The 22230-nt window shown below is 37.0% G+C and overlaps 1 protein-coding gene and 1 non-coding gene across 3 annotated transcripts in view; both read left to right on the top strand.

Moving 5' to 3' along the window:
* LOC145672150 (T-cell immunomodulatory protein) overlaps window positions 1-22230 on the top strand; it is an 80252-nt gene that overhangs the window by 37662 nt on the left and 20360 nt on the right. For both annotated transcript variants that reach the window (XM_081741475.1, XM_081741478.1), the window contains exons 5-9: window positions 1667-1863; window positions 4675-4878; window positions 10631-10912; window positions 14705-14900; window positions 19478-19627. In XM_081741475.1, the coding sequence (XP_081597601.1) occupies window positions 1667-1863; window positions 4675-4878; window positions 10631-10912; window positions 14705-14900; window positions 19478-19627 (1029 nt within the window). The remainder of the gene's footprint in view (window positions 1-1666; window positions 1864-4674; window positions 4879-10630; window positions 10913-14704; window positions 14901-19477; window positions 19628-22230) is intronic.
* Window positions 3888-4209, top strand: LOC145672175 (small nucleolar RNA U85). Its single transcript, XR_014128620.1, has one exon. It is a non-coding gene; the product is annotated as a small nucleolar RNA U85 (small nucleolar RNA).

Genomic DNA, 22230 nt, shown 5'->3' with positions numbered 1-22230 from the left:
TTGTTTTGGTAAAGAGTTTCGCTTTCTTTTTTGTTTGTTTGGTTGTTCAGGAAACACTTGATTGTGAGCTTCATATACGCTGTTAGAACCTAATATAAGTTCAGTGTACAGAATTACAGCCATAAATGGCCATTTTGGATATGTTAGTTTAACGGTAGTAACAGCTCATTATTTACAGAGCTTGTTCCTTCTTTCTTTATAACTTGTCAATATTATTTGAAGTATGAAATTTGGGTCTAGCGTTTCAATCCTTCCCCCGCTCGAATTGGAATTGCATGAATAAATGCTGTGTACCTACTCTTATCATAAATACTGGACCAGGTTTTGAGGGTGGCTGTACTTCCGCCCGTACAAGCGAGCGACGTCAAGAGCGGTATAAGTCATTACTGGATGAACTGAAGAAGTGTAAAGGTGTCATTTGTAAGTATTCAAGATGGAATGGGGCGAGTATGAAAATCGTGTGGCCGTGATAGCGTTGCACAAGGTAGGGAAATCACCATGGGAGATTTTCAAAATCTTCCAGAAACTGAAAATTAGTTTAAAAAAAAAAAAAAAAAAGTTTACCGCAATATCTAGCGCTTTGTTGAGATTAGAACTGTGAAAGACTATGCACAGTACGAACACCGGAACTTGTGAAAGCAGCGGCGGCGTGTGTCCGACGAAATCCAGTATGACTCGTAAGCTAAAACTATCGAAAATTTCTATATCTCGCACGTTAAGGAGTGACATGCTTACAAATAACGCAAAAAAGATAAACTGACAAGTGAACTGAAGGGCCAGAATCTCCTAAAAGCAAAGCGCTTACTTAAACGTTACACATTAAATGGGAACCTTTGAATCCTTTTCATTGATGAAAAGATTTTGAGAGTTAAGGAGACTTTCAGTGCCCAAAATGACAAAATATATGTCACAATCTCTAGGAAAGGAGGTCAAAATCCAGCCAAAGTGTGCTAGGAGATAGTGGCTGAGAGACTAGCCAAGGATCTCACCAACACCCTATTCTATGGAGATAATTTGAAGCTTCCAGATCTCAGGCCCAGCACACAAGGCACAGACAACCCAGCAGTGGCTGGAGGCAATGTTCCGGACTTCATTTCCACCTCAGATAGGCCTTCTTCAAGTCCAGACCTAAACCCTTTGGGCTACAAATTGTGGTTCAAGCTTCTGGAGATGGTTGCAAGAAGAGGTGTCATAGAATATTACTTTAATAGCTCTAGAAAGAATTCGTTCGAATTAGAAAACCCATTGGGTGCACCGATTTGCTCTTTTTTTCTATCAAGTGATCGTGTTATAATGAGAAGAGGAAGGTGGAACTTATTTCTTCATTAAAGTTAAAATGTTTTAAAAAGCACAAAATATCCTCAAGAAAAAAAAATCATAAAAAGCTTTATTCCCGAGACCTCAGATCTACATCGGGAACAAACATCAAATCGGGGCCGTAATGACTCAGCTGTAGAGTGCTAACCTGTGATGTGGAGATCCCTTGTTCGATCTCAGCACTCGCCAAGTAGGCTTTGAGGGTTGGACGAACACCGTGTACATAGGTTTTCTCGGGATTTTCTCACTTTTTCGTTCGCTTTTAGTGTGTACAAGTATTTTTTGTCTTATCTTTGTATGCATTATGAGATAAAAGGCTTCATTTCATTCGTTTATTATCTTTGTTTAGATGTGTGCTAGCGTCAGTCACCAATTATGGTGCAGTGTGTGTTCATGTGCCACGGAAAAGCAGGTGGATTGATGCTGCTGACTTATCTCATGTATGGACAGAACATTTAAAAGAATCTTGGGAAAAGCCGAGTTCGAACACTCCAGAAGCGTATTTTAAAGAATTACAAGAGAGGACAAATATGGTTAAGACTACAGGTAAATATAAATAGGACTAAACGAAATTTAACATATTAGCAGAGGCGTAGTCACAGGGAAAAGGGGGAGACATTCGGGAGCGGGGCACCGAAGATATGTTAGCGACAACACAAAATCGTATTTGCTAATAGAGATCAATTTTAGTTAATCATACTTGCAAGAATAGATTTTGATAGAAATTGAATGTAAATTTCAAGGGTTGATTAATATGTTTTGTATGTGAAATATCACCTAACCAAGATGGCGTTGTAAGACAAAAGTTGTCCAATAAAAAATGTTGGCTATGATCTTGTTTATTCTTTGCTATTAATTTCCATCTTAATTACATTAAGGAGGGAAAAAAAAACCTTTCGAATGTATCTTTTTTTTTCTTTACTTAAAATTGTCACGTTATGTGCAAGCTTTGTAATGTGTTTTAAAAAATAGGTTATTACTTAATAATAAGGTTTAAAACAACAAGAACAAAGGAAGTCTGTGGGTTATTAATAAAACAATGCTTAATGTGGTTTTGTATTTCTGTGTGTCAAATATGTTTCCAAAGGGATCAGTTGCTAAATAATACTTAGATGAACGATATGCTAATATGCCTAAGAATTTTAACAGTCATCTTACTTATGTACTTCAGATTCAGATCCTGAAAAATTTCTTGCACTTCTAAGCTTTCTGCTTTTCTCTATGTTGTTAAAATAAATGGAAATTTTGTATTAACTTTGTACAAATTATTATTTATTTAGTCGGCCATCTTATAATTTGGTATCCAAGTACATATATTAACTACACAGTATATCAACCAAGCAGTAATTATAATTTCATAGTTAGGACAGTACAGTATTTTATGAACTTTACTGCCAACCCACCAAAAGCATACTATTATCTATCAACATTCACCACTCTCAGCAACAAATAAATAAATATATAAGCATCACGACTGATACTCACAATCTCTGACATATTTAAGGGTCCACATGAGGATCCATATATTTTTATCTTCTCCACTGAAACCGAATATCGTCACAGACAGTCTCCAGTGAGACTTAACCTCATTGTCAGTCCAGCTACTAATGCCATGTAGCCTTACGTCGACAACCCTAGCTGCTACCGCTTTTGCGCAGACTAGTCGACATAATGAGAAATCCGTCAATATCATTCGTGTACGCTGAAGCCGACAAACCCTAGCTGCTACCGCGTCTCTTTGGCATAAGAAAGCGTGATTCTCGATAGTAGTATTTATTAGGATAGGTTAATCTGCTTTTTTTTTTTTTCCTTTTTATTATGTTAAACGTATCTTTCCTTCCTTCTTACTATGTAGTTCCGTGTATTTTCTTTGTTTCATTGGAGTCTCTGCTTATAGATGCTACCCCGTAAGATATACTTGGGCATGAAATTGCAATAATGGTTTCGTTGTTTAGGACGAGCGCTCAGGATTACTGAATGATGCTGTAGGCGTTTTCACTTGTTGGAGCGATAGAAAACTAATTCATCATCTACTGTACAGACCAGATATGTCTGAAGTGTAGGGATAGTCACAAAGTTTCGGTTCCAGCGGAACCGGTTCTTGAAGATCCGGTTTTCAGAACCGGTTCCAGACCTCGATCCGAAAACCCGGTTCCAGAACCGGATCTTGGGAACCGGATCCGTTCAGACCCGAAAACCGGTTCTGGGTATCTCTAATTATAATATGCGACGCATGCTTTGATATCTTCAAATACAGGCCTTGATCGACTTTTTTCCCCAAAATTCCTTCGTGTTTTATAGTTGTATCCAGTGTGAAGTAATTTGACAACCTTATGTGTAACCGTGTTAATTGATAAAATTGAATAAAGCTTCCAAAGTAGACATACCATGCTCGCATCTTCATTCAGCAATCCTGTATGCATCATGCAGACTCGTAATGATTTTTGTGTATATACCAGATTGACTGTCCCATCAACAATCAGCAGTCAAACTAATATATTCATCGACCGAGCTTCATTTGACAGACTTAAATGTATGAGGTTATGTGAAAATCGAAGTTAATAAGGGTCACCACGTGATGAATATTTGAATCTGACATTGCCGGATTGAGCACCATGCTATATAGACTCACCGCAGTATCCTTCGCCCTCTGGAATCTTGGTTTAAGCTGTTCTCATAGGCTTAAACTGTAAAGGCAGAGGGAAAGAAATGTGGCTCTCATAAAAGGTTCTGTATGTGTGAAGTTGTAACATTCAGTAGAATGGAGAGTCAGTACATATGGGGATTTTTTTTCTTTTTTTTTTAACAGGGAAGGGATAAATCATAGAAGGTTCTGTGGCCTAGTATGGATGCTCTCTGGCAATATGATTATTCTTTAGTAATCTGATGGTGACCAAATGTTTGCATTGATTTAATACTTCCTGCTTAATGTGGTCCAATGTTCATGCACAATATTCAAGGAATGTAATTTTTTAAGCGTAGGCTTTATTCTGAAGAAGGATTAGATATTTTAAGTTACAAATACATGACAGCGCATGTTTACAAAAATACGAAAAACTTCAACTTATCATTGTGCTATTTTTGCCGTACGTAACCTGGCTGGTCATCGCGCAAAAATAGAGCTAGTTTTTGTATGAAGTGTCTGCTTTGACTTAAAAAACTATAACGATAGGAACATCAAAACCAGATTTCATTTAATTTCATTTTGCTTGTCAGTAAGGTGAGTGTTTTTGACGATTGGACCTATGAAAATCTTCATTTAGTTCTTTCTTAGGTTTAGTGATTTCTGTTTAATGCACGATTACTTTAGAGAAAAAAGAAAAAAAACTGAGTATATATTCATTTTGATTATTCCAGCCATTACCTGGTCTCATATTATGCAGAGCGAGAACACAATGTGGAGCCTTTTATGTATGGGGCAGCGATCAGGCATAGTAGTGGTGTGGAGAATTGAACCAGTAGTAAGGTTTACGCTGCCGGCACCTAAGATTATTGTCAGGTTTCCAACAGAGTTAAAAAGGATAACAGCTTTATTGTGGAGTCCTGTGAGTGAGTGTTCAGGTAAGTGTAGGTTATATAGAGTAGTGGTAAATACTAGGGCTGTCCAGAAAGTATCAGACGTTTTGGCCTATCGCGGTAGTGAGTGGGGCTAGAGTCGCCATCTTGGTATCAGAACGTTGCCACACTCAATACGCATCCAGCTGTGGTAGCGGGAGAACTGTAGCGCTCTTACTGCGCTTTCTGTGACGTGTTACAATGTGCGCTGCAGTAGAAAATCCGGCCTCTTGTGGGTGAGTTCTTCTATGATTAGGTTTTCGTTGGCAAAAATACCACAAGCCAACTGAAATCCATCGCCGGGAAAAACGTAGCGCGAAGTTTTTTTTCTTTTCTTTCTTTTTCTTCTTCACGACAACGCATGTCCACACAGGGCCAAGCGTACCTGAGAGTTCCTGGATGCTTTTGGATGGGACGTATTCGATCACCCGCCATACAGCCTGGATTTGGCGCCAAGCTACTATCACCTCTTCCCAGCGATGAAAATATGGCTCGCTACACAACGTTTTGATATTGACGCCGAACTACATGCTGGTGTAAGCCAGTATTTGAAGTCGCAGGCGGCAGATTTCTACCGCGACGTTATTAAAAAACTTGTGCCACGGTATGATAAGTGTTTTAATTTGCATGGCGATTATGTGGAAAAATAGCTTAAGAGCGTACCTTTCAAATGTGTATAATACAATTTGATTTGTTCATTCTGTTACTTTTTTTTAATTTTCAATGTCTGTTACTTTTTGGACAGCCCTCGTAGCTATAGCAGCCCCGGTGCGAATGGGAGGGGATGGGCTCAAGTTGTGAAACTGGATTCTCTTAGGGCTTGTGTCTTTTAGTTCTGTAGGGGGCTCAGAGCCGGTTTTGCCGTCATTAATCTTACGTGTTGAAAGTGTGTAATGCATTCAGCCAAAGGAGTCGAAGATTTCGGAATAAATAGGCGGAATATATACAAATAAATAGCAACATTTTGAGAATGGTAAATTAGCTGTATTATCATCGAAACTGGAGAAACAAACTTCTGTGAGTGATACAGACTTTAGTTGGTAGGAATGTGATGTGTCTTCTCAAAACGGAGGCTATGTGAGAAAAAATTACATAATGAACCGATAGGATGCGTATCTAATAATAATACTAGTTGCGTTCTTAACCGAAACATTCAAATGATAATTTTAAGCGCAAACGTTTCAGCAATGAGTTTTCATATTCGTCACTGCGTACTCTTCAAAACAATTTACGTTGGTCAATGGAGTACGTTATTGAAAACTAAAGAGAGGCAAAATACGAAGCAAAAATTAAAATATAAAAATGAATAGTCCAAAATATGAAAATTTAATGCCTAAAAGATGAACTTTATATATATATATATATATATATATATATATATATATACAGGGTGGTAGGTAGCTCCACCGACAAACTTTGGGAGGCGATTCCTTATACGAAATGCAAGAAAAAAGTTCTAATAAACATGGGTCGAAAAATGCCTCCTTTCAGAGTTATGATCCATTGAAAATTCGAAAAATCATTTTTCAAAACTCCCTAACTTAGAAACTATAGGACCTATCCCAAGCGGTTTAAGGAATTACACAGGAACTAGTATACGCTCTTTCTAAATATCGATGTTTCAGAATTCACCGGTACCAGCGAAACGAACGCACCACTAGTACTTAAGGGAGTATTCCTATACTTCAACTTCCTTTTTACAGTACCTTTCACCGATAACGGAGGATGGTAAAACATGGATATTTAGATAGAGAACATACTAGTTCCAGTAACATACAATAAAAATAAAACAAAGGGATAATAGCCTGGTAATATTGAACTATCACTGTCTCACTTCCCTCAGTTTTGCATCACACAGCTTCCTCCCTCGTGGAATACAGTAAAGTAGATTTTCTCTAAGGTAAATATATTGGGAATGCAAATAAATTATTACACTGGCATTATCAGTCATTTTCCTAAAATAAGGTGCAGTAACATGAAAGATTCGTTCCACTCCCAAACGGGCGGAGTGCATGAATCATTGGGTCCGATATTCAACCCAAATCTGAGGTAGACAACGTTGCGTTATGGTCATAGCATGGGATTCAGTACCATGCCAAGTCAGAATGGCCTTCTGGCATAGAGATGCAAAAAAGCCGGCTTTTTTGAATCGATGGTTTTTTTCACATAAAAAGCCGGCTTTTTTGGAAAAAAACCGAGAATTTTGGAAATTTTGGCTTTTTCAACTTCATGATTTTTCTATCTAAATAGCTTTCTTATAGTATATTCTATAGTTAGATAAAAATTCCATGACCTGAATGTGATATTTCGCTCTGAAATTCACCATCAAGATGGATGGAGCACATGTTTTACGAATTAAAGCTAACATGAAGAATGTAGTATTTGAGGGTAATTTTAGAGGCTATTTAACTTTATTTTAACTTTTGAGTTATCGACATCTTTTTTCTTCTCTAGTTTGTCATCCGTGTTTCATTTCTAAGAGCTTTTAGTACTCTAGCTTCTAGTGCAAAAGTTAAACTTGCCCGTTTTTCTATTTATCCGTCAAAGCGTACGTTTTTCAATATATCCGTCAAACCGTACTTCCACATTTCTGTTATACTGTAGCTGTGAAGTGATTTAGCAATAATTTTCCGGACACAACCTTGAATACCAATTTATACAAATAATCAGTAGCGGATTTAGAAAAGGTACTTTAGGAGGGTTTTTTTCTGATTGTTTCGTTTCCTAAAAAGTCCTAATTTTATTTGGGAAGTGCTTGAAGTTTATGAGTACAGGCATAACTAATATTTCGTTTCGTTTATATGTTTAGCAATAATCTTCCGGATACAACTTTAAAAATCATTTTATACTGAGAATCAGTGGCGGATTTAGAAAAGTATTTTGGGAAGGGTTTCTTACTAATGTTTAGTTTTTTTAAACATTCGTAATTTTTATTTGACGGGAGCTTAAAGTTTATGAGTAAAGGCATAAATAATAGATATTTCGTTTGTTGCAGACATTCCGCAACTTTGGGGAACGGGCTTCAGTCCGAAAGACCGCCCCCCTAACCTTCGCAAAACCGTCACTGCTGGTAATTAGTAATAATAACGATTTAAAAACAATAAAAAAGGAAGTCGCCCAACTCACAGTACACGCACTATTTCTACATTCACAGATGGAATGAAGAAAAGCTTTGTCAGAATGGTCGAATGCTGGTTGAATCCCGGACTTCCCGATAGAAGCGCAAAAGCTAATCACTCAGTCATGTTTGTTGTGCAATTGTATTTAGCTTAACTTAAATATATTCCGTATTCTTCTTTTTTTTGGGGGGGGGGAGTTCCGTAATGATATGTTGAATCCCTCTTGTTAAAAATTCAGAAAACTTGAGGATTGGGTAAACTGTGATGGTGGTTCTATAAAACTTAACTGTAGAATTTCAAGAATATACAGAACCAAAAGCTCTAGATGTGCAGCCTTTAAGTGTATCATATAAATCTAAGTATTTCTCTTATGTTTTATTTTAATTTTATTTTGTTTCAAAAAGAGGGTATGGAATATTTTGAAGTAAAAATACTACATAGAATTTTGCTAGTTATTTGTGTATTCTTTGAAAAGAAGTGTTTACTTTTAGGGTTGGCTGATTTACACCAACTTTTTTTTTTTAATAACTGGTTTAAACCACAAAAATAAAAAGAATGAAAAATGCGAATCGTGTGAACTTCATGGTAACGTTTCCAGATATCAAACTACCTGCAATAGTTTTATTTCCCTTTCACCTTTTAATCAAGGTGTCCCATGTTCAATTCTCGGTCGAACCACAATCCTTCTTTCATGCGTAACCCAAGTAGCGGTTCGGATGTCAGTTTAAGCGAAAGTCTTCTCCTTGATAACCTCGGTATTTCGTAAGGATGTTAAGCCTAAATATACGAAACAAACCAAATTGTATATTTCTACATGCCTAAATGCGTGTTGTTTTATAAAGAAGCCAATATTGCTTAAATATATTGATAGAAATTGGCAAAATTTATCGATTGCCTACGTAGCTTCCAACATTAGCTTGGATTGGACTTTCAATGATATCTACGTACCGGTACTAAATTTGTAATTTAATACCTCAGTTTTAGCGTACTGATTATGGTACCTTGACCTTTAAATTTTACATGCAAAGCAATAACAGAATTTTCCCGTTATTGTCTTACATTTCAAGTAATGACGGGATTTTCCCAATGGCTAGGGCGGGAGATTCTCAACTTAAGAAATTTACTGACCGCACTTCTTTAAGCTTATGGGAGTTCTTCCGGCATAACCCCGCTGTTGCATAATAACATCAAGGCGAAACAAACTTAGGCTATTTCTGTGAATATGTAATATAAATACATAAAGCAAAAAATCTAAGTCAAAAAAGCCTGGTTTAAACCAAAAAAGCCTGGTTTAAACATCCCCAAAAAACGGGTTTTTGGCATTTTCAAATACAACCACGGTTCTTGCCAACTCTGCTTACTTTTGTATATAGGAGGTTAAAAAATTCTTATTATATACATTGGTTAATCCTGTGGAATTCATAATGTAAATATGTTGAAGAAAAATTGTTTGAAATATTTTTTCGAAATTCATAGTTTATTTTCGATGTTTTATATTATTATCAGCATCAACCACTAATTAAATGATTTTTTGTGTTATAGAGAAGCGATACAAAGTCTGTTTTATCAATTTAAAGCAGTATTTTGAAAAAAGCCCAAAATTTCCGAAGCAAAAAAGCAAAGCAGAAAAAACCGAGTTTTTTTCAAAAAAAGCCGTTTTTTTCCGAGCCCTTGCATCTCTATTCTGGCATCAAGAAAGGAATGTGACCTTGCTTTAAAACGCTACAGCGTCAGCAGTGGAGATGCTTGTAGACGACCACTCGCTAGGGAAATTTCCTCCATCAGTAAGTATGACTGGGAGATGGACTTCAGTCCATCGTTGTTGATCTGATAAGGAACTTAGATTCCCGGTGGGATTATGGTCATAGCACTCTGTCGAAAAAGTGTAAAAAATTTTTTTCAGACCAGCCATCCTGAGTGAGGTTTCCCTGGGTTTACCTCATTCACACCAGGCAAATGCCGGGATGGGTACCTAATATACAGGTCTCAGGCCGTTTCCTTCCTTCCCTTTCCTCGGATAGTGTGATCGCCAAGGGACGTCATCCCTCATACGTAACGGGCTAAACATGGCCATAGATGCTGAAAGCCCAGAAATCTAATTCCTAATATTGATAAGGAACTTCCCTTTGTAGGAGAGGGAGAGTGCGCTTGTCATTGAAGGTGATGCAAGGTCACTGGTTACAAGTTACTTAGAGATCAGTGTAAGGATAGGATACATAGAATATGAAGTTATATTAGGATTTTTATTTATGAAAGTTTAAAACACACTGTTAATGAAACAACGTTTATAAGTTTTCCTTTATCTACATTTGTGCTGTCTTCTCATTACGTGGTATTCCGAATTGAAGTGGAATTGAATGTCATTTCTCCACCTCAGTCAAGTGTCTACCTTCATTTAAGTACCTCTCGAATTACTTCACGACTTTGTACCGATAGCTAAAATTCAGTCTCTTTAGAAGGATTCAAAAAACTAAAGTTAGACGGGCAAAAACATTGAGCTACACGAAAGCATAATAATTTTTAGTGTTTCTCTGGTATTAGAAATAAATTGTTTACGAGTTCTGAGAATAATTCTGTGAACTACTACGCTCTAATGTGTTGTTATTGTGCAGTATTAAGTGGCTTTATTTCTCTTTCAGGATTTCTGTTTGTTGGTGATTTTTCTGGCAGAATAAAACTTTACAAAATCCAAAGAAATAATACTTCAGGTGAATGGTCACATTCTTTTGTGAACGACATATGGGCAGATATTGACCGAATGCAAATTACTAAAATGATGTGCGTCAAGAGTAAAGGCACTGAGCCGGATATGTTATTCTTAATTGCTTGTAAAGGAAACTGTGTAATCGTCTTCGCCTTGCAGCAAGATGGCACTGTTTGTAGCAAAGCCATTCAGTTCGTAGGAGGCTTCGCTGTCACAGGTAAATATGCAGTTTTAACGAAATTCATACAATGAAAACGTCCCACTTTGCCGAAGATTGAACGTATAGCACCGGTTTATCAATGCGTTAAGCGTTTGCTACGCACTACTTTGGTAATCACTTGCACATTCTCACCCTTGAGGTTGGTGTTTATTTGTTTAGAATGTTTAAACGTTTAATTTTGTTAAAATTCTGTGTGATGAGAATATAGTGTAAGAAATTAATGGTTGTCGAACGATCAAGTACAGAATGTATCGTACGATTTCAACCAAATTTATTGGATCGGGATCTAACGTTGTGTGGTGGTAGACTTTGACTTTCTATATATAACCGTGTGAAATAGTGGTGTATAGGCTTTCGGTTCCCGAGCTATGGCCGGTCAAATTGTCAGACATGTTTTCGAAAAAAGAAAGAAAGAGAAAACGTACATCGAGCTTTCCGATCTTGATCAAATTTGCCACGGTATTAGATCTTGATCTGCTATAAGCGTTTGAAATATTTTGTTGTATTGCTTTCGGTGCGCGAGTTCGATTCCCGGTTGGACAGTCGGTTGAAAAAGTGTAAAAGCTCTTTCAGACCAGCCATCCTGAGTAAGATTTTTCTCACTCACACCAGGTAAATGTTGGGATCATACCTAATATAATGGTTACAGGCCACATCCTTCTTCTCCAATTCCCCGGATAGTGTGTTCGCCGAGGGACGTCATCCCTCATACATGGCCATAACTGCCGTGGGAGCTCTTGAGGGAGGTCACGACGGAAAAGAAGTCGCTACAGAAAAGAAAACTTCATACAACTTCAGGAAGCTGTATATAATAATTGGTGAATTAAGTAAACTTTCTTCCCTCAACTTGTAGCGATAAAATTTAACTTTTTACTGATGTGACTTCCCTGAGGAGCCGCCTCTAAGTTTAACGTCCTTAGATTATGTTCTGGGCTAAAGGAGACGGATGATAAATACAATCGAATGATGATAGAGGTGTTACCAGAATAAAAACAATGGGGGGGGGGGGGGACGGAATATCCTGATAAAACTCATCTAAATGGTGTTGCACATCAACCTTATAATTTCTGAAATCGATTTTTTATAATCCTTCAGAGCAACAGTAAACGTTCTATCAGTAAGCCATTGTGTTCTTTGTCGAGTCTCATAACTGATTATAGTGACTGAACCAGTTAAAAGTGGATTCGCTTTCTTTATTTCTGCAGTGAGCAACTTTATGAAGGGAACGGAAGAAGGGACTACAAGAAATGAAGTAGTGAAGAAGATCAGTTAGTAATAGGGTTGTTCTTACTGAGCAAATGACAATCCATCTTCTTATAATACGCTTAGAGGAATACCTCGCATAACGCGGAATTTTACTCTAACATAGTTTTTAATATTACTTATATTTACGAATTAAGAATAGGTTTACCAATTCAATTTTTTAAAAATAGCCCAGTAAAAGCAGTAAATAGTACTAGGCATGTACAGTATTAATGAAAGTACTGTTTAAATTGAGTCGAGTACTGCTTGTGATGTGACGATATTAACTACAATTGAAGAATCGGGCCAAGGTGGATCAGTTGCAAAGCTTCACCTCTGCTGCAAGAGATTCATCGGTCTACTCAGGGCATTTGAGTTTATGGTGGACAACATCGTGTTCGCGAGTTTTCTCGTTCTCTTCCACATTCTCATTCGACTGTTTCTCCCATAATCATCCGTCTCTTTTAGTCTGCAGGGTATAATAGTGGGATGTAAAACAGAGATATTTCATTTTCCATTTACAATTAAAGCAATATTTGGTCTTTTTGTTTTGTCTCCTTTTTAAACATGTTTATCAATGTAAATTTTTGTGATGAAAAAGTTCAATTTAAACTGTAAATAGACCTCGAACAACTATTTTGCATGGTACGTGTTTTTCTTAAAACAAATTAACAACGTTATGCAAGGTTTCTGTATATACCGACCGATCTCAGAATTAAGATCATCCTTCCAAAGTGGATTCGACTTTGTTGCCACAGAAGTTTCATGACGACACAGACCTCGATAGTTTATAATTATGGGCCTAGATAGCCAATTAGTAGTTAAAAGAATTCGCACGTAATGAATAAACGTCAAGATTTATTTGTTTGATAAAGGTCGGATTGTTGGGTCCCGAAAGGATGCTGCCTCGATCGCGTAAAGTACTAGTGGAGTATTCGAGAATAACCGTAGTGCCTTAGTGAAAATGTATTAAGTCTGGCTCTAACAGTGGCAAAGAATAAACTCGTCTCGGTAAAACTGCAGAGCTCGGCGCAAGATTGATCATCTACGTGTGCGTCGGATTCAGTGACTAGTACGGACTGTCAGTTGCAGCACAGAGAAGAAGCATATTGGATACAACTCTAAACCACATTCCCAATGATCATGCTCCGTATGCACGCATGAGTTACTCCAGCAAACTGAGTTAACTCCTGTGTCACCTATTGCAAACCAGGGTCAGTAGCGCCGACTCGCCAGGTGCAACGAACATGCAAATTAGACAATAAAAGACTAGAAGAAAGTCTTCTGGTGTGATGAATCATGCTTTCGGTGGAGATCTTATGAGGCGCTGGATTCTTGCGCATAGTGTCAACAGTGCAGGCAGGTAATGGCAGGTGTATGGTGTGGACCATATTTCTATCCCGACTACTAGATCTGTCTTTGGTTGTACACAAATGTGTGACTGGTACTCGGTATAGGTTTTTTTTTTTTTTTTTAAGCGTTCTCCTAACAGATTAATGCAGCTTCCCGCCGTGTTGCAAATTTTCTTTTGTGATGCCTTCCAAGACGACGCACCTAGCCATCGGGCATAGGGTCTTGTGCAGGAATAGTTCGAGGAACGCAATGCCGAATTCCTCCATCTTCCATGGCTCCCAGACCCACTGGATCTCAATCTATTTAAGCAACTGTACGATGTCGTACAACGGCACATCCAGTCTCTCGAAATCACCAGTACCATACCAGTGGTTTCATTACATCCCTACCACGTGGGATCACTGCTGTACGGAAGATGAAAGGAGTTAGTTGACCATTATAGTCAATGACAACTGACAATTCATTACTCTGTCACGTGGGATCTCTGCTGTACGGAAGATAAAAGGAGTTGGTTGGCTATACCAACGGATGACTACTGGCAGTTCATTACATCAATTCAGTGATAGGTCGCAGTTGGAAATACTTGCAAAAAATGGTGCTAACTTACACGTAACTCCATTTCTACAATATTTACGTATTTCGTAAGCCTACACTCTTTATTCCATCAATGCGTGCAATGTCCATAAACCCTTCTGTTCCTTTGTTATCTCCGTGAAGCCGTACTACCCTCTATTTATATCTTCAATCAAGGCACCTATAGAACTCAGTTGGAAACTTTACACATCTTAGATCTAACCTTCTAACAACAGCAGACACGTAACAATTTCATCTCTCTTGTCTTGTTAGAAACTTGTGCTGACTTTTGCTAAACACTCTCCGCCCGTAACTTCATTTAACCTAATTGCTGAAGAAGAACAGAGAATTATTTCTCTCTTCATATAACTCACACCAGAAAATAATAATAATAATAATAATAATAATATAGAAGAACAAATATCCTTTTTTCACGAGGTAGGAGGTAAATTTACAGTTCATTGATATGTATCCTATAGAAAATATAGAAGTATGCATTTTTCTCATATTGATAGAGCAAATGAAATTGTTTTGTATTAGTCTCTGTTTTAATGAAAAATGTGTGTGTATGTATACAATACATATATTATACTGATTTTTATTATTATTATTATTATTTAGGATTGGATTTATATCAAGATGGATTTCTAATATGTACACGAAGCGGGACAGTTAGCCATATTACATGTGAAGTAAACAATGAGAAAGAATTGAAACTTAGTGTAGTGTCAGTGCAGACAAGTATTGATGTAACGAACGTGGCTTGCGTAGGTCTTGCCGGTTCCAGAAATAAAATGCTATGGGTTATTCCGACATAGTAAGTAACCTTTGTTTTGTGTTTTACTATTTTTTTCATGCGATGTTCCGAAAAAAGTACGATTCGATGGAATTAAATGTTCCGTGTTTCCCTGTATGCTGAAAAAGTGACACTTCATACATACGTTTGTACAGAAATCTAATACCCAATCCACTCAGTGGATGGAAACCAAATTTTGAAGTTTTCAAATTCCTCATGAAGAATATTAAATACAGTGTGTCCCGTAAAGTTGCGCAACCCAGAGTTTGATTGCGTATATCTTTTGAACAAAGAACGATAAAGACCTGAGATTGAGACAAATGTAACTGTGTTCTATGTAGATATTTTCGAGATCATGACCAATGTTGGAATTTGTAATGTTCTTCTATAGTAACAAAATAAAGTACCGAAAGTGTAAAATAAAAATGTGAAAAAATGAAGAAAATCAATACAATTATTCACCTACAGTTGGCAACCCTGAAATCTTCGTAGAAAGAGAAAGGCGCTTTACAGCAAATGCTCGAAGTGGCTGCCGCATTCTAGTAAACACAAATTCACACGCTTTACCATGTTTCTTGACACCTTTTTAAGAGTGTTCCGGGTGATACATTGAATTTCTCTTTCAATGTTTGTCTTCAGTTCTTTAATGGTCCCGGGGTTATTCTTGTATACCACATTTTGATTTATCAGCACATCCCACACCAAACATGAAAATTCTCAACACACTGATATCCTCCAGCTCACTGTTCATCTGCCTCCGCCACGTGTCATTGACCCAAGGACGGCAGGGTTCCAGCTGTAGGTGAGTAATTTTTTTATCGCAAATTTTTGCATAAGAACTCATGTTATCAATTATGTGCAAAATCTCATTGCTTATCATTAATTAACTTAAAACACACCTGTTGCAGTAATTTTACAATAGTGTTGGCAGGGGCCGCGTTTCTGTCAAAAAAAAAAAAAAAAAAAAAAAACGGACTTGCATTAAGTAGTCTTTTACATGGCAACACTGGATCAACTTTATCACATTTTCGCACCAATGGATGAATGTTGATGTACATTGCACATATACATAGGGAATTACCCGCAGGAAATCAGTTTTCTGCAACTGAATATTGAGTTTCTTCGTTTTGGACATTTTTTATTTTACACTTTCGGTATTTTCTTTCGTTACTATACAAAATCGTTACAAATTCCAAGAATGGTCCTGATCTCGAAAATATCTACATAGAACATGCTTACATTTGTTTCAAGTCTCAGGTCTTTATTGTTCTTGGTTCAAAAGATATACACAATCAAACTTTGGGTTGCACAACTTTATAGACACGCTGTACTTACTGATTTCCTTTTGTGTAGGATGTTGAGGCGGACATTTTCACAAAACATTACGCTATCAATGACACTTCGAATCTGTATTGACTTCTTAACCGTAATTTCTCATCATACTTTGACCACAGTACTAACTATAAAAGTGAATGAAATAGAGGTAAGAGGTTAATTTCATGAGGCTTGGAGAGTCGTGTGTGGTGGTTTTAGTGAGAAGAGAAAATTGTACGTAAAAAGTTCATTCATTCATTAGTTGTGGATAAAATCAATTATTTCAGGGGCTGCGGTCGGTCGTGTGCAATTTCATTAGACTTTTCTTCAGTTGGGGAAGAAAAGGAAGTTAAACTTATTTTTGACCTTTAGAGTATCAGAGAAGTATCATATGACAAATGGAAAAAGAAAGCCATATTTCTTGAATTATCGATAGATGCGAATTAATGAAATTCACAAAGTAAAAAGTAAATGACAACTAGGAGCCAAAAGCTTCTGAATGGTTGAGAACGAAGTAGGCAACGCATCAGGACGGCAAGTCGGAGGTCCAGGTTCCATTCGCAGTCCAGTCACATTTTTCACTCTTTGAATTTAACAGAGAAATACCTGTGAAATGTCGAATATGTACTTATGGATGATACATACTGAATATTATATTCTTACCTTGAGTATCACCAGTCTGATTCTCAAGGTAAGAACGTTATATGTGAAACGTTCAGTGTGCGTCATAGAACAATGGTTTCACCTTTTCACCGCTGTATTTCTTCTGCTTATCTTTTAAATATTTTCGATATTTTTACACTCTCAACTTCCCTGAGCTCATGGTAAGAGCCCAGGAGATATTCACAAAGCATTTGTTTCTTCACTTGAAGAAATATCTTGCTGGACAACACTTCCACAACAATGAAGAGATCAAAAATTAATTTGAAGTGTTGTTCCAGCAGCAAGTGCTACAATTCTGTGATAGATATAGAAGCTAATATCTCAATTTAACAGTTGTTTGGACAATGGCGGCAATTACGTCAAAAAGTATCCCTTGTGTCCCTAACTATGTTGTAGTTGACATGGTGACAAATACAGGTTTTTTCTTTTTTAATGAATACTATCTGTTGTAGATCCGCCTCCTACAAAATGCATATAATATATAGTAGATCGATAAAAAGCACTCTTGAGTATTCTTTTAACAGTCGTCTTGTCAATAGAATATGAAGTAAAGAAAACGAATGGCATATCATATGTACCTATCGGCCATATCAGGTTCAATGCCAATAATTGCCAATAATTTAGCGAACTCTTATCAAAATAAGGAATGAAGCTGTCATAAATATAGGTCGATAAACATCTTTTTTCGACAGCTACAAGCTCCTGAAAAGGAAAAAAAAAAGTTTTCGAACTACTTTAGGAACAATAGAATCTCGCTCTGCCAACCTCATGTATTGATGTTAATATGAGAGCAATTGGCAGAATTACTTATTAGATACAAGTTACATGCAAATGTACAAAAGGGACAAAAATTATTCCAAAGTAATAACTGAACCCTAAGTCTTGTGTAAAATACACCCTCCATTCCGAAAGAAACCGAACTTTTGAAAACAAATAGTACCAAATAGTACAAATACTAGTGCCATCTGTTGTAATATTTTACCGGTAGATGGCGTAGTCCCTCATTGACAACTGGTATAAATGTCATGACATTTGGATGCACGGCAACAAAGTTATTGCGTTTCAACTGTCAGTGTGTTGTGTATATCGGTCGGAAAATGAGTTTCAAACAACGAGCTGCAATTGAGTTTTGTGTTAAACTGGGTAAAACTTGTAGTGAAACGCACCAAATGCTACAAAATGCATATGGTGATGAGTGTCTATCCCGTACGCAAGTTTACGAGTGGTTCAGGTGATTCAATTCGGGTAGAGAGACGCTGGATGATGACGAAAGATCAGACCGTCCCAGAACCGGATTATCGGAAGAAAACATCGAAAAAGTGCGTGAATTCATCAAACATAATAAAAAATCGTCGGTGAAAGTTATTGAAATGGAATTAGGCATTCCTCAAACAACCGCATATCGCATTTTGACCGAAGTTTTGGGCCTTAAGAAGGTTAATTCGCGGTTTGTACCACACAAACTCACCGAAGACCAAAAAGTTGATCGAATTGCGCATTGCAAAGACATCGTTAAAAGTGCTCGGCAGGATCGAAACTTCTTGAAATCGATTGTAACTGGTGACGAGACGTGGTGTTTTGAATATGAGCCCGAAACAAAGCGGCAAAGTGCTGAATGGAGAGCGCCGGATGAAGGAACACCCAAAAAAAGTCGCTTGGTGAAGTCAAAAGTTAAGGTGATGCTGATTTGTTTTTACGATTCAAAAGGAATTATCCACAAAGAATTTGTTCAGCCTGGCCAGACAGTCACTGGAGAGTTTTACTTAGGCGTCATGAAGCGTTTGCTGGCAAGAATTCGTCGTATTCGGCCCGAATATCGCGAAATCGGCAGTTGGACTCTTTTGGACGATAATGCACCATCACATCGTTCGCGACTTGTAACTGAATTTTTGGTCAAAAATCACATTATTCGGTTGCATCATCCGCCCTATTCACCAGATCTCGCTCCGTGCGATTTCTATCTGTTCCCGAAACTGCATTTGGCGATGAAAGGAAAGTGGCACGCATCGATTGATGCCATTGAGAAGGCGACGACCGCCGTCCTAAAGACCATTCCAATAAAGGACATGGAGAAGTAGTTTGACAACTTGTTGGAGCGTGCAAATATGTGTATCGATGCAGAAGGGGAATACATTGATTAATAAAAATGATTTGTTCCAAAATGTACATTGCTTTTTTGTTTTTTTAAAACGTTCGGTTTCTTTTGGAATGGAGGGTGTAGTTAGGTCATAAGTTTTGATCCTTTGGTTCTTTAAAATATGAACGGGGTATTGTTCAAATTAAGTAGGCTCGTAAAATTTTAGATTTGCAGTGGTTATGAAGCCTTGTGCCTGTTTCTATTAAGGAGTGAAATATGTATACTTGGTATAATTTTCTGTTAATTTCTATTTGCGGAAGTTAAACAAAGTTAGCTTTAACTCCATGTTACTTGGCTTAATTGTTGATTTCTAACAAATGAAGATGATATTGAGAGGCTGGAATTCGTGAGTTCCTTTGGTGACCTTTATCTACTGGGGAGGGGAGATAATTGTCTATCACATAAAGGATATTGAAAATAGCGTACGTAACGCAGTTACAAGTGTTTGCAGCATTCTAATTATCTCAATATCCTTTTGTTTCAGTGTAAATAAAATATATGATCATCTAGTATTGAAGGAGCCATCTTCTGTGGTATTCTTTACCCTAGCTGATCTGGGAGAGCCACTGAATGTACTCTGTGAAAACAAACACACGCATTTGAATGACTATTGGGATTGTTTGGAGCTTTTGAGGTAATACTTAAACCTCTGTTTGACATTGTTGAACAAAAAAGTTATAGGTATATAAAAAATAATATACCGTTGCGTATTTTGATACTTGAATTTAGGAGACGATGTTTTCAATATCGACTATTTTGCTGTAGTTTTTAAGAAGTTGTTTAATTTAATATTTGGATGAAGATATTAAAATACTAAATATAAAATCAATTAAATTTAAATTTCAAGATGGCGTTTGCTCCGACAAAGAAGATAGCAGAGAATTGCATCAGTATCAAAATCATGACTTCTAAATAAAAATACCAAAATACGCAAAGATACGTTGACCTTAGTTACATTTTTGTTACATATAATTGCTTATCACAGTAAAGATGTAAACTTGAACTTATGATAAGGGACACGGTATTTCATTGATAGAGCGCTTACCTCTGGTGTGTGGGGCCCCTGTTTCGATTTTCGGCCAAATAAGTTTGTGGTGGACAACATCGTGTCCGTGAGTTTTCCCGGGGTACTCCCACTTTCTCACTCCAGTTCTTCCATCATCATTCACTTGCTTTAATCATCGTCTCCCTTGGCCTATAGGGCATAAGCATGGAACGTTAAACTGAAAGATTTCATTTCATTTTTAAGTTACTATAAGTGTATGTTGTTATTACTTTGTCAGCTGGAAAGCTTTTTCTGGTAATGACAGTAGCATACATAATAACAATCGGCACTACAGTTTACAAAGAATTGAAAGCTAACCTACACTATATGTGTATGGGATGGTTTAATATGATTGATGGTATTAGTTTTCAGTAATTATTTTAGAAATTTTATATTTGGCGCCGCTGTTTAGTCAGGCTATATATTTTTGTGAGTAAAGTTAGGATAATAAGTAGAACGCTTAATCTTATTGATTGCTTCTATGAGTTCCCCTGAACAATTACCGTCCACTTAATTTATGTAACCTTTTTCAGCAAGCTAAGTCATTCCATAAAGATTGGTTCTCTTTATGAAATCATTATGATCTTTAAATGAAAATTTCGTATGAATTCATTATTTACATAGGATTTATTTTTCGGGAGATTTTTTTGAAGAAAGTACTTGTGATAAAACGACTCTTCTTAGTGTAAAATGAGTATAGGTCTCAAATATCTGTCCCTCCGTGGCTAAGCGGTTAGGGCACGCACCTTTGGCATAGGAGACCCGGATTCGATTCCCGGCGAGAGCTCATGTGGTTCGGATTCCACGTTAATTATTAGGTCCACGTCTCATATAGCCTCGATGCTGAAAGGGACGTTAAGCTCAAAATCAACTCAACTCAAATAACTATCTACAGGGCATCTCCGAAAAAAAACAAATCCTACATAAATAACTAGTTCATCAGGAACAGCAATTACAGTCTTTAAGTAAAAAGTTACTGAGATTTTCTTCGGAACTTTTTTCATCACAATTAATATCCTTTTCTTATAATTTTCCAATGATAATCAAGGAATGAATGATGTGTCTTCGCGTTTCAAAATTCGTAGTGGTGCTGCATGTGAGAGACAGAAACTTCGTTCAATGTTGTGCAGGCATTTTGAGTATGTAGTAAGTACACAAATGCCATTCAAAAAGAAATAAGTTTGTACGAATGTGGCAACATTACGTTGTAGGGACCGGCAAAAATGACAATTTTATATTACAAAAATTGATATATCCATTGTATTTTTGTCATTAATTTATCAAAAGCTCACATTGAATGCTTTTATATACATTCAGGACTGTATATAGCACTAAGTACGAATTTGAAAGTATCGATAACCAGAATACATCAAAACGAAGAAACAGAACAAAAATTACAACCATAGAAATATTAGTGCCATAAAGAAGCTTCAGAGAAAATAATGCTAATGAATACCATGACCAAAAACTACGTTATTAAAAAAAAAAAAAATCCTACCTGGTAAAGAAGTCATGCCATTTAGCACGTAGTTCACTTTTGAATTACATGCTATCATAAGCATTTTCTTTAGGCTGTTCATACACAAGTTATGTCATATATTTGTTAAGATGCGTTTGAGACCTTAAAACGATCACTCAACTCTACCGATGTGATAAGATTATATCTGAAGCACGTCACAACCATTAGATTCATACCGCGATTTCTATGTATTTGGTTGGTCAACAATGATTCATACCCTCCGGTGAGGAACATTAAGATGGATGTTATGATACTGATCTTGACTTCTTGACCATTTTTACCAGTAACATGCAGATGCGTAAAATGATTGCTGACTTTATTACCTTATTTAAAGGTAGCGACCATTTTACGCATCAGAAAGTTACTGTGGTGAAAAATTGTCAAAGAAGCCACAAGATGTGAGATGAAATAGCAATTGAGATTTCAATATAACCGCCAATGATGAAAGGAGAATCTTTCGAAACTGTCCGGTAATTTAAGATTAAGACGAAATCTGAGGTTTGCTCACCCACTGTCTCGGGCCACGCATAACGTAGTCGCTAACGCTCTCGCCTTCGGTGCGAGTGGCCCCGGGTTCGATTCCCGATGGGGCACTCGGTCGAAAAAGTGTTAAAATCTTTTTCAGACCAGGCATCCTGAATGAAGTTTTCCTGGGTTTTCCTCCTTCACACCA

The sequence above is a fragment of the Thermobia domestica genome, chromosome 15 (assembly GCF_964235325.1).
Source record: "Thermobia domestica chromosome 15, izTheDome1.hap1.1, whole genome shotgun sequence".
Lineage (NCBI taxonomy): Eukaryota > Metazoa > Arthropoda > Insecta > Zygentoma > Lepismatidae > Thermobia > Thermobia domestica.
This window is presented reverse-complemented; position numbering and strand designations above follow the sequence as displayed.